This window comes from Hyposmocoma kahamanoa, unplaced genomic scaffold, assembly GCF_003589595.1.
Source record: "Hyposmocoma kahamanoa isolate Upper Pololo Valley unplaced genomic scaffold, ASM358959v1 78, whole genome shotgun sequence".
Classification (NCBI taxonomy): domain Eukaryota; kingdom Metazoa; phylum Arthropoda; class Insecta; order Lepidoptera; family Cosmopterigidae; genus Hyposmocoma; species Hyposmocoma kahamanoa.
In genome coordinates, this window is record NW_020653945.1 from 6,183,106 (window position 1) to 6,196,712 (window position 13,607).

General features: G+C 39.1%; 1 protein-coding gene across 4 annotated transcripts in view; it reads right to left on the minus strand.

The window, feature by feature from the left end:
- Positions 1–13,607, minus strand: part of LOC113233257 (protein purity of essence) — an 83,701-nt gene that overhangs the window by 21,130 nt on the left and 48,964 nt on the right. For 3 of the 4 annotated variants that reach the window (XM_026468310.1, XM_026468308.1, XM_026468312.1), the window contains 19 exons: positions 11,951–12,227; positions 11,363–11,551; positions 11,100–11,198; positions 10,804–10,963; positions 10,526–10,688; positions 9,625–9,837; positions 9,159–9,275; positions 8,978–9,081; positions 8,688–8,832; positions 8,301–8,492; positions 7,864–8,038; positions 7,384–7,518; positions 5,419–5,518; positions 5,022–5,241; positions 2,439–2,632; positions 2,115–2,221; positions 1,272–1,438; positions 919–1,059; positions 564–774 (listed from right to left, as the gene is read on the minus strand). In XM_026468310.1, the coding sequence (XP_026324095.1) occupies positions 564–774; positions 919–1,059; positions 1,272–1,438; positions 2,115–2,221; positions 2,439–2,632; positions 5,022–5,241; positions 5,419–5,518; positions 7,384–7,518; positions 7,864–8,038; positions 8,301–8,492; positions 8,688–8,832; positions 8,978–9,081; positions 9,159–9,275; positions 9,625–9,837; positions 10,526–10,688; positions 10,804–10,963; positions 11,100–11,198; positions 11,363–11,551; positions 11,951–12,227 (3,109 nt within the window). The remainder of the gene's footprint in view (positions 1–563; positions 775–918; positions 1,060–1,271; positions 1,439–2,114; positions 2,222–2,438; positions 2,633–5,021; positions 5,242–5,418; positions 5,519–7,383; positions 7,519–7,863; positions 8,039–8,300; positions 8,493–8,687; positions 8,833–8,977; positions 9,082–9,158; positions 9,276–9,624; positions 9,838–10,525; positions 10,689–10,803; positions 10,964–11,099; positions 11,199–11,362; positions 11,552–11,950; positions 12,228–13,607) is intronic. The other variant, XM_026468309.1, reaches the window with a different exon arrangement.

Sequence of the window (13,607 nt, forward strand, 5' to 3'; positions counted from 1 at the left end):
AATTAGTCAATTGTTGATATGTGAAACGATAATAAAAACAACTATTTCATTGATAATATAAATGAATAGACAAGCCATTTGGCACTTTTTTCAATAAACTTGTTATTGAATATAGTTAGAAAAATCTTGTTGAAATTATCCCGTGTAAACCGCGATATAACTGTTATTTAAACTGTCAGTGCTCCTGCACTGCGCATCTACCCCAGGAACCGACTCTGTTAAGCGGTAGGCATACTTTTGTTACTGAGCTTTTGGAATTTATATGTTATTATTATAGAGCTTGCCTCGATCTGTTGCTCAGGTAGTTGTGAGCGGCGACCCCGGTATGGCAACAACAGACAGTTAAATCGAACCTTTGTATCAACAATAACAATGATCACATATTTTTCACAAATGGATTCAATGTCGCCTATCGGAAGAAGACACTACTTACTAGTATTACTGTACTTCCGTACAGTAATACTAGTTTATAATATTGTTTTTAACTAGATTTTGTTCTACAATATGTATGACTTCAAACAATAAGAGAGTAACTTTTACAATTTAAGGTTTGCGACACTTACAGTTAGGCGACGAAGAGTTAATCCCTGGTATTCCAGCTAAAGCCTCAGCTTTGAGTATGGAGGTAGCGGCCGGCGCTATGCCTGCCACTTCGGTCAGCTGCGGACAGCACCACACCCATAGCTTGACGATGCATCGTAACCTCGCTTCCCAACATTCGACTGAGTCTTGCACTTTCACTAGCGATCCGAGGAGTAAAACTAGTGGACGCACCTAGAAAAATATTCAATGGAAGTAGGTGTATAAGGGAGTAAGAGAGAACTGCCATCTTTACTACTAGCTCTTAGTTCTTGACGTCATGGACACAATACCGTAGTGAAGCCAAACTACAGGTAATAGTAACCGTTATAAACTTACGGAGTTATTGTGATCTTGAGACGCAGCGTGTCCCATGAGAGACAGCGTAATACGTTGTGTCAGAAGGTTGCATAGTTGCTCCGTAGCTGGCAGATTGTCTCGAGTTACAAGGCAAATTAAAGCTCGCACTTCTTCTTGGCACTATAAAGATATTCTGAATTGTATCATCACATCGATTATACATAAAAACCAACCTCAAAAACATAAAAAAATTGTTACGCGTTTTTCAATAAATTTCACTTTATAATACGATACTGCAAATTTGTAATACTGTTAATTAAATGAATCTAACCATCCAAACAAGAAAAACGTGTAACAAGTTAGAAAATAAAATGTAAATCAAAGAAACTAACATGTACCTGTGGAGTACCACGATGCAAATTGTGCTGCACTAATTCCTGCACAAGTCCGAAGCGACAAAGCCGTGTTCGATGTTCTGGCTGAGAGGCCAATGCCCTCAATAGTGTAAGACAATGCTCGGCACAGGCTAGAGCACACCCGTAGCAACCCCCGCCGGACTCTGCGAACACAAAATAGAACATTTATCCTTCGTGTTAGATTGTTCATTCTTTACAGAGAACATAATGAGACGGGCTTTGTCTACGTATTATTTTTTTATGAAGTGACGGAACGAATAACTCGTGTGCCAGGGAACAAGTCACAGGCCTAACCACACATAACAGTTACTGTGCCACTTAGAGGTTTAAAACGCACAGACCCGAGGGGAACTACCTGCGACCAATCACCATAAGCATAAAGTTACAAATCCAATGTGCTTATTCACCAGCACCATTCAACACTGGAACGCAATAATTGCAACAGTAATAGGTATGGTGGCAATAGTTCACTGGATGAACTCTTTTACAAGTAACTCTACTGCACAATTTATTATAAATTACTACTTTTCAAACATAGTCACTCTATAGAGAAAATATTCAATACAAAAAGTGCATCTGAGTATTAGAGGGATACTAAAAACAATCCTATAAAAACATGTAGATAAATTAAGAAACCACCGACAGGTCATAGAAACGTGGGCATGCAACCAGCCGGATGGATAGAAGATCTGGAGAAGAAAACTTGGAACGACGGGTTGTGTAAAGTACTGGATAGATTGGAACGTCGTCTCATGGAAGAGACGTACACTAAGCATAGGGTGGTTCCAGGTTGAAAAAGTGAAGTAACATAGAACTTACCTTTTGTAAGATCTCCATCATAATTTTGCACCAAACCAGCGTATACCGGCAAAGCGTCGCCCTTGAGTTGTTCACTCTGAGATCTGTCATAGGACACTAGTTCTTTCCTGTAACAAATTTATTTTTTTATTAAATCTGATAGTTTTATTTCAATTACTCATAACTGCGAAAGCTTATCATTTTAACATCGTATAGTTTTTCGTTGGCCTAACTTTAGACTTTCCAGGTTGAGGGAATTAGCTACTCTCCATTCATCGAAACCTCCGTGTTTAAACCATGCAATCATAAGGTTACTGCCAGTCAAGTCATAAACGACGTCCTTACCTGCAAGCAAGCACCTTCTGTATGATCTTAGACAAGTCTTCAAAGTGTCCCTTGCTATCTACGCAGTACTTGTGCGCCAGCGTCTGAATGACGCGGTTGATCTGAGCTCCACTGAATGACGTATTGCTCGCGTTGCTGTTCTCGTCACCGGCGCGGCCCTCCAGACGATGTTCGCTTATCTTGTGGAGTAGAGACTGTGGGACAATAGTTTTAGTGAGTACCGTCCTATACAAACAAACAAACAAAGTCACAGACGAACATTGTTTTTCTTGTTATTCTCAACAACGTTGAGCTTCTCATGAAATATGTATCGGTAATGCATCAACCTAATTACTTGTTTATAAAATATAATAACAATAATAATTTATTGTACATAAAAATAGAACATGTTACATAGCATACATTATAATTAAACAGGTTTTGTACAACAGTGTCTAAATAGGTGGCGATACATTCCACCCATGAACTAGGTGGTAACCTGTGTTTCAGGGGTTAGAGTTACTCATCGAGTATATAACCAGAAATAGAGACGAAATGTCATTTAATTTGTTTGAAAAGTGTTCTGCCATATCATTACTGTGACAATTGCGCTCCGATTGGCTAGCCCGAGTTCAAAACAATTGACGGGTGTCGTCAATGTGTGTCGTCAACTGTTTCACTTCAAATCGACCAGTTAACTTGAGCTTTGCTATAATGGACGAAAATTGCAAAATTACATATTTAATATTTAATTACCCATGAAATGTGATTCCGTTTGTTTTGTAATTAGATGTTTTGCTGTTGTTCCTACATCACCTAGAGATATTATCTTTATTATAATAAATACAGAATATTTTTAGAATATACGGAGACGTATACATACGTCAGTAGTTGGCCTGTCTATATTTCAGTGCAAACGGGAGTTGATATTTATAAGAGCTGTATCGCTAATGTGTTACCAGGAATACATGGCCCTTATTTTGTCTCTATTTCTGGTTATATACTCGATGGAGTTACTCGACGCACAATGTCAACAAAAATGTGAAACGGACGGTGTAACAGTTCCTACTTAAACAAAATAAAATTTAAGTAAAAAACAATAATTAGCCTATTATTATATATATAACCTGTATAACAAATTAAATTACAATAAAAATCAAAGAGCATTTAATACATTTTAAAAATTAAATTAAAAGAACGAAAAAACCATAAGTTGCAGTAAGAACAAAAATTTTAAAACACGCATTAAACGTGATATAACTGAAAAATTTAAAAGAATCAAAAAACAAAAAGAAAGAGATGCTTTGCAGTGATGTTTTATAATCAAAAGAGGGTTGAGAGGGAAGTCTACGTATAATCGTACGTAAGAGTCTGCAACCAATTTTATACCTTAATTTTGACGTGTTTTGTAAGTGTGTAAATAGAGACTAGTTTGTTTACGTTATTGTAAAGTCGTAATCTCTGAGCGACAACCTGTCGACGAGCAAAAGTGCGGCAAGAGACTATCCTACTTACTGGTTGACCTCGGATAATAATGTAATGACATGGGATGTTTTAACTACTAAACCAATAAAATACTCCTATAGGGCAGCATGTCGGATGACAAAATCATTGATTTGGCGAATAAACGAACCAACATTACCCTTTTTTTTCTTACTAACACTGCGTTTAGTTTTGTAAACTTATTGTTTAGGTACACTATCGATAAGGTAGTAACGTCACCGGAAACGGCGGCAATAGAGTGCACTTATGACCGTTAGTTAAAACAAGACCGTGTACGTGATTGTTCGATAAGACAAACAAACAACTGGAAAGTAGCTTTACGGCATGCATAAACAGCTCTTGTGGTGTACCGCCCTACCACACCGGCACTTTTCGCCAGGTTTTATATGCGACATACACGGGGCACCTCTACGTTTCCTTGGTTACAGCACGATGTGTAATGATAGCATTACACATCGTACTGTAACGACGTTCATAGGAACGTCCTCTGCGTAGTTCATGGTCTTTACATCCGTTTACATTACCTCAAAGTAATTTTCTTATGTCGTCGCTCAATGTTTAAATTGAGAATATACCGTGGACCTTGGATTCAGAAAAGCATACCAAGAGGCTTATTGATGACTCAGAATTAATAGTACACCGCCCGTAAAGTTGCCTGCTTATCGGTATTCTACAGAATATATCACGGAGTGTGCGAGGGAATTGCACGATTTAATTCCGCCTTCCCCTTTCTATCATCGGGGGACCAGACGTGGGCTGGAGTTCCACCTCTATGTTGTGGATACACAAAGGTTTTGCACGAGGCGTTTCGCTTCCACATTTATGTGGCGAACGGCTATGGAGTAGAATTGCCAGCTAGAAATGCCAGCAGACTTGTTCCCTGATATGTATAACTCGGACCTTCTTAAGGCGAAAATGGATTACCTTTTCAACGCATTATTTAGGTGTGCATGCTCCATCGTCGACTCCATCGTCATGGTGGAACACCAAGTGAGATGAAGGTCAAATGCGCATTTATTTTTTAATATAAAAAACAAAATTTAAAACGTAGACTTTTGCGACACATCTCTTTATTACACATGAAAACTTCTTAGAACTTACCTCCAATACAGGTTTATTAGACACCAGTTGCCTATACACCCTGTCAGCTTTGTCGAGCAGAGCTCCGATAGTTTGTACCATTTTCTTCCTCTCTTCGTCGTTTTCGATGGTATCTACAGCGCAGCAAGGCCTTGCCGTTAAAGTGTAATCGAACTTCGCGTATTTGCAAAATCCGCAAGCGTGACAGAGGAAGGGATCTTTTTCGTCATAGTTTATTGCCCTAGAATAAAAAGTACAAATTACTTAGTTGAAAAAATAGTCAACCTGGAAATGAGATGCCGGATACATAGTTTATTTATTTATTTATCAGAGAAACACAAACAATTATATACTAAACAAATAACAAACATTGAACAAGCAAGATTAAATAAATATGAAACTAATAAATATTACATACCTGCACTTGTGGCATTGGAAAACATTTTCGCCACAATTAGCACAAACACCTGGGTTTGCAGGCACTGATTGAGAGCATCTTGGACACTGAAGCGATTCACCTAGACAAAACATATTTATATACAGGGTGACTTTTTTATCAATAGCCAAATTTTTTTACGCATTAGGTATCATTCAAAGCCCCATTTTTGAAAAAAAAAAAAATGGAATCCCGCGCGACACAACCGCGTTCATTTTCAGTCGCTAGCGCACATTCATCTCAAATAGACGTCACGCTCGCACTTCCTCTCCCTCTACTTCAGTCTCACGTGTTTGTTCAATGTACCTACTCAAACCGCGAGTGCTACGAAATGATAATGAGTTATTTTTAAGTGGTGAAGTCTACGGGGAGCCCAGAGACTGTACCGAGTAGAAAGTGTTCCACGCCTTCGCAATCTGGGAGTCGAAAACGTACGGACACCCAATTTTCAAACGATTTTAAACGTCATGCAACGGCTAGGCTATGCCCAATTTATGACATCTTCGCATGCTCAAAACCAGATAACTTGTCCATCCTTGACTTATACGGCTAGGCCATGCCCTATATATCACACCTTCACATGCTCAAAACCAGGTAACTTGTCCATCCTTAACTTATACTCGGTTTGTAACGGATTATATTCTAAAAGAAAAGCACAAGCCTGTCCCTGCCCTGTCCTGTTAAGCTCGTCAAAGTATGAAGGGAAAATTTGCAACGTATGTTTCTTATCATTATTATTATTATTTTATTATATCTATTTTGGATTCTCGCCTCTCCCAAGGCCTAAAAGATTAATTTTGAATTTTTAAATAGGAAAGGCGGCATTATTATTATCATTATTATCACTATTATCATTGTCATCATCATTATTATTGTTTATTTGATTAGCTTTTATTTAAAATTACTCTATTATTATGTTCTTTTATTTTTTAAATTTTAATTAGTGTGTAATTGCGGCGCCCTAACAGGGTCATGTTGATACTACTTTAATTTTAGGTGCATATTGTAACACCTGGAAGCAATAAATACTTTGACTTTGACCTATCAACAACGGTATGCTGTGGCGGGCAGTGCAGGATTACTTACTACTGAATTGCGCGAAATCAAAATAAGAAACCGATAAGCCCGCGCAATGTCAGCTGGAGCGCGGGGTCAACACAGGTCAAAGGCATCATAGGTTATTAGACGAATGGCGGTGAATATGAAAACCTTTTCGAATTGACTGACGGAAGCGCGACACGGATGTAGGCCAGATAGTAATAATGTACCATACAACCACACCAATCATCTGGTCTCATGTTTCTCAAATTAGTCCTATCGAGAATCGAATCCGGGACCTCCTCATCTAGCACAGTACTAACCGTTGGGCCGCCGAGGTCGTCAAATTGTACCTTCGTCTCGCGTGTCTCAAGGGTCGAAAATAAGTTCTAATTGCTGTGGTATAGAAACCAAAATAAGTCGAATTGGTTATTTTAATGCCTTCATAGGTCGTGAAAAACAAATACGTAATGCAGATGTTATATGTATTTGTTTTGTTAAACAGTCGTGGGTGTTATGTTATGATAAAGGTTATTAAGTTTTTAATAAGCATAATAGCACGCGCCACTGATCCGTCGCCGCACTGACCTTGAGTACGATAGAATGGCGGGAGGGCGATGGGCGAAGCTGAGGAGAGAGGGAATGTTACAATTGGATCGGCCGGAGTTTGTTTCCTGCAGTACGTCTAAAAACGTGGGTTTTTTAGATAAGTTTGTGAGGCCATATTTCAACATTTTAGTACTGGGTGATACTAAATTATGTTATATAAAAAGACGTATGTTATAATTTCATCAACGATCATAATATTAAAATTTGGCTAGTGACAAAAAAAAATCGCTATAGGATCATAATCAGTCAAGACGAAATAAATCACTTAAATGCCTGTCTACACATCTGGATAAGTCTTACCGGTAGCTTGCTGGTTTTCGTAGAAGTCTGCGTATTCCATCATCAAGTTGCAAGCCACAATCGGTAGAGGGAAGTCAACGCGAACCTCTGATTGACCAGACTGGAGCTGAACGCGTTTCGCCTTGTGCCACATTCCTGATAAAATATATAAACAATAATAAATATATAAAATTATTTTTATTGCCTCCTACTATAAACAAAACAATAACTATAAAAACAACTACATTTAAGTTACTACCTAAATATTAACAGCATAGGAGGCAAAAGGTGTCTCAGCTGGCTCAGCTATATCAATTAAATGTTGGTTTATCCTGACAATAGCAAGTATAACAGACCGAACTACAGTTTTATTAGTTTTCTGATCTTATATTGCAGTTAACATCTGTTGTTGTGAGCTAGTTTTCAGACGTTACATTGTAGTTAATGGCTACGGTACGTTTAGGTACTCTACATCTTACACATAAAGACCACTAAACCTACCTGGTCTATTCTTGAGTTCTTGCACAGCTTGCACGGTGCGGTTGTTGTAGTAGAAGTTGATGGTGCGCACCATCTTGCTGCGTTTGATATCGCCGATGCGCAAGCTGATGCGGCTGATCATGTGACTGTTCACCAGTTTCACTATTTGTGTTGTTGTTGTGAACTTGGAGTCAATCTGCAAGGAAATTGTTTTGTTAAAACAAGTTCGTACAAAACGTGTTTATCAAAAATTATAGGACTCAGTAAGAATGCTAGATCATTTGATATAATACGAATTTTACATATCCATGTCGTGATATTTGATACTATAACAAGACGGATTTTGTAGGCACGGTTTCCACAGCCTCTTGGCCTGCGAGACGCAGCAGTTGTCGCTCTCTATCAATAATTACAGACAATGGTCATGATTAATCGAGAATAGGCGCAAAATAACTAACCTTTATAGTAGGCAGCTTAATGGTAGCCATTGGTACTTCAGGGTTGTTGCACACGAGGCAAGGCTCAGATTCCAAGTAGTAGCCGTCCAGCTCAACAAAGGCACCGAGAGCGGCGTATAGGGCAGCATTTCCGTGGGAGGAAAGCAGTTGGTTCTGATTGCGAAGGAGATCTACGGCACTGCCCACGTTTTTCTACAAAAAACATCTAATAATTAGGTATAAGGACATTAAAGTAAATTAAGTTATTCAATACGTTCATATTTGTCAAATAATTTATAATGAGATGAACATATTATATATAGATAGAGAAGATAAAACATGGAACACACAGTACAAGATAATTTGATAAGGAAGATTTTATAAAGTTGTTGAAATAAACCTGTTTACCTCAGTGTCTATGTCAGGGGTCTTCAACGTAAAGTATCCGAGCAAGTCAACAAACTGTGCAGCTTTACGGCCGTACTGCGGTAGAGTGGGCCAGATACTCCATAGCAGTGAGACCAAAGACGCCTGATCACTTTGGGATGAGTTGCTGAAAATAAGCCAAAGGGGTAGAGGAATGAATTTGCCGTAATTTATCATGACGTGATTGTGTATTAAATATGTACTAGTAGTATTTAAAAGACGCGAAAATTCGCAAGAGATGCGAAAAAGATAATATATACAGAATAACTTACTTATAAATAGCGAGGAGCAAGGCATGCGCTTGCCAACGAACGGAAGTAGAATTGGTTTCCAAAAGGAAAGCTTTTACGAACAATTTCAGTTCATCTTGTGACACCTGCAAAAGAAACTTAGTTTAGATATCTGGAAATAATCATGGAATTTTAAAGCAAAGGTTTATTGATAGATTTTTACCTGTTTCAGAATCTGCTGTACCAGTTGTGGTACTCTTTGCTCTTGGAATTTGGAACCGTCAGATATGTAGGCATCACTATCGGCGCTACGCTCACGCTCCGGCCAATCCGATGAGCTCTGTTGATTTAATTATTAATATTATTTTGAAAAACCACGAATAATTTAGTAGCAATAGAGCTTCTTGAGAAAGAGTTTGTTCAGGGTAGTACTGCCATCTCACTTATTTCTGCCGCCAAGCAGTAATGTCAACATTACTGCGTTCCAGTTTTGAAGGTTAAGTGCTGGTGAAATTACAGGCACATGGGACTTGTCAACTTGTGACGGGCGGGCGCTTTAGAACTCTGAGTGGCACTGCAACTGTTATGGACAGGCTAACCATCAGACGCACGACTTGTTCGTACCGTCACTTGATAGTATAAGAAAAGAATAAGAAATACAACTAAGAAATAATTATAACCGCTGTTACTTTGCTTTCCTGACGGGCGTTGTTTTGCGGGGCGTGCTGGTTGGGTGAGGCGGGGGCGCAGAGCGCGCACTGCAGTAGCTGCAGCACAGTGGGTGCAACGTGCGGGTGCACGCGGCGGGCCACGCACGCCAGCCACGCCAGTGCTTCACGTCTCTCCGACACGCATGTGTGCTGCCAGTTGCCCGTGCGCGCACTCACTATCTCTGCGCACGCCTGCGTACGTAAATATCCGTAGTAATAGAAACGCATTGTCACCACAGAAAGCTCTGGCGTCATACATTCTAAATGTGATATCAGCAGCTTGATTCTGATTACCTCTCCCGATCGGAAACTACGTCTTTTCCGAATCGAGGCGCATAACTGCGATTCACAACTGGCCGATCGGAAACTTTTGACATTTCTAATAGGAACAATAGTTGATTTAACTCACAAATTAGAAAGATATAGTCAGGAGTCTGCTGATAGTATACTGATTGATCGACATAGCAGTTGGTAAGTTTGCTCAATGTTTATTACTAACTTGTTACAGTATTTGTTGTCATAACGGCCTGAAGATAGTCTTATGAAGCAGTAACTAGTTAGAATTAACCACCCACTTGTACTGAAGGTATATATAGAGGTGACAGAAGAAAGGCTGTAAGGGTGTGTACAAAGAGATCCCATCTTAGGGATTATAGGATCTATTTAATTCAGATATAGAGGATCGATATGAGGTCGATGATGTATTAGATCAATGATAATAAGTCCTACGAAGTAGAATGAAGTTTGAAGAACTGACACCCGATCAAATGCTGTTGTGATACAAAAGAATGTCGTACAATTAATTTACATTATGATAGGACCTTGGCGTGGTGATGCATGTAGTTAATCTTTACTCAATTAAAATGAATAATAACAATACCTTGAGGTGTTCCATGAGCTGAACAAGCTTGTCATACGCGGGATCGGTGGCCAACAGTGCACGTGCTGCGTTCAGGTGCGTATCGAGAGCGTGTACGTCCCGAAGTTGACGGTACCGCTCGCGGGTTCCGCACAAAAGTAACAGTAGTTTACGGACTTGTTTTCTGTACGAACAACGTAAGTAGTTATATTTACCTCAACTTAAGAAACTATGTTACCACCAGTCTAAGTAACTCATAGATCTAACGTGTCCTACGTATGTTACAAGGGAAAACTCACCTTAGAGGAGTCTGTGGATTCATCATATACTCGCAGAGCAAAGTGCGCCAGCGCGCATCGAAGTGCGCAGGATCGCAGTGTTTGTGAATTTGACAGGGCAGGCGTAAAGCCATCTCCATTAGTAGTTGTGGGTAGTTGTCGAACACGTCTAAGGCGTGACCTGCATTTAAAATTTTTTTTATTATTCATAGATTTCCACCGAGTCTCATCTTAACTGCGAGGTAGTAATTTGTATAAAATCGTCAACATCGATTTTGCCGGAGGAACTCTAAAAACAGAACAAACAGAGTACTTACTTTTAACATACTCTTTGACAAAGAACGGTTGCATATCAGGTAGAGGTAGTGGCGGCTGTGGTTTCAGCAACTGTTGACCAGGTGGAGTACTTCCAGCGTCTTAAAAAAAGTGGATTCTTTTATTTTCCTTAAGATCGAAGTAATTGACACGACTTTAATTTCGTTTCCATTTTAATTTTATATAATTTAATTTGCTAGGAATTGAGCAAATATTCTGCTTATCGTTGACAACTGACACGAACGAGATTTACATAGCCGCTTACTAGAAGTCTTCTCCTTCCAATATGGAAGAAGGGCGGATAGGATTCTGAAGCAGTGTTGCGGTGCGCCGGCGCGGACGAGTGCGGCCGCGGCGAGGCGCGACACGTGGGCGGCGCACGCAGCGCCCGACACCTCGGCGCGAGTGGCGGGGCCGCCGCTGGCTGCTGTCTTCCATCGGGCCATGAGGACACCTATGTATTTTTACAAAGTTTAATAAAACTCTGGTTAAATGCCACAAAACATTGACAAACGCAGCAATACCTATAGCATTTACATGAATTATTAGGACCAAATAGGCACAAACAGACGTACGGGGAGGGCGAGCATCAAAGAGGATCTTATGCCCGCCAGCGCACACGACGAGGGACATCCCTTACTAAACCGCGAGCGCCCGCCAATGTAACGAAAAGCCAGTGTACGCTACAATACATACACTCCACGGCATCCACCGATATGCCAAGGGTCGCTCGGATTTAATTCCGCTCTACTAGCGACTATACGTAGTCGAAAATTTCCCGACACATTCAGGTAGACTCCGGCGCCCTTCGGTGGATTCCGGCGTATACTGGTTAATTTTGGATATCACTTACTTAACAATCTCATGATAACCAGCTGAAGTTCACGCCTGTTAGTGCGCTCATGCACAGGTGGTGACAAATCGTCTTGTGTATCCATATCTGACACAAGAGTCTCCAGCTTCGCAATAGCTTGTTGAAGTTCCTGCTTATCTTCATGAGGTTGCTCTGTTAGTGAGTCTGCGGGGGGTTGAATGTCAAGTTCGGAGACCAATAATTCTAGGAGTCGTTCTAGAACCGCGCGGTCGCCTTCGACACTCGAGTCAAGATCACCAGCTAGCATGAGGACAACCTGAAAATTAAAATTACGTTATGTACCTAAGGTGACCTGAAACCTCGCGTGTAGGTTCTGCCCGATTAAAACAACAGTACTGGCCTCTTTCTTATAACCATGGACCAATAACTCAAGAAGAACTCCTAACGGCCACCTAATGGCGGAAATAATAACTGGTGATTGCAGTCGATAAATATCCTATCGACTATCGACTGAATGTTGGTCACGCAGAAATAAATAGCTGAATTTGTTTTATTTGAATCATCCTCGACCCATTATTGTGAGCAAAAGTTCATGTGAATTATCAATTCTTTGTAAGTTCATACATACATATTATAATGTGATGTATTGTATTTAGAGCTATGTTTATGAAAAATATGAAGAGGAGACATGTCGAATGTGAACTGGCAATCGGTACTAAACTCAATTTTGACAACTTTACAGGACAAAGAAAAAAATTTTTTGCGTCATTTGTATAGCATTCGGTATATTAAATAAAAATACGTATTTCTTTTAAATATTTTTATTACACATGTATGTATGTACACTACGTATTTTTATTTAATACCAGATGCTATATAAGTTTATTTTTCATCCTGTAAAATTGACAAAATTGAGATAGTACCGGTTGTCAATTCACAGTTGATATTTTAAAGTGTTTCATTTTAATTCAATAAGATAATCAAATCCAGCTATTCTTGTTAAAATGTATATGCATAAAAAATCATCTCGATACTGTAGGCCAATTGTCAAAATAAGAATAAAGAAGGCTATGACGCAATCGCGTATACGCCATACAGTAATCATTATAATTAGTAAACATTTATGAATTTCACAGGGCCTTGATATTTTGTTGTAATGCTGTGTAATTTTATGTAATAAATAATTTCTTGGCAAAATTTTATCTTCTTTCACAATCTATCGATAAAACTATCGACAACAACTAATAACTATACCGGGTGTAACAGAAAGGTGTGGTCATATTAAAGGACCCAAATGTACACTTGATTTAGACCCTGTGTGCAAAATATCAAATAAAAATAAGTGACTTTTAATGTTGATATAAGTTTAATTATGTTTGTATAAATAGTGATTGTCCGAAACAACCACTGCGTCACAACTCTATTGCTAGTTACGTTACTACGACTTCACAAATTCATTCATGTAACCTGGGCGGCCGCAAGCGGGGCGAAAGAACAGCTGACTACAATTGAAATGCCATTGTAAAAACATGATTTGAATATGTTGATATGATAATACGTTAATATTAAGTAACAAAATCTTTAAATACCTACAAAAATCGAATTATTTCTAACAATATTATTTTATGCCATACCTAGGTACGCGTACGTACTTATTTACATACAATTTAAAGAATATTTATTTACTTATTAAGCC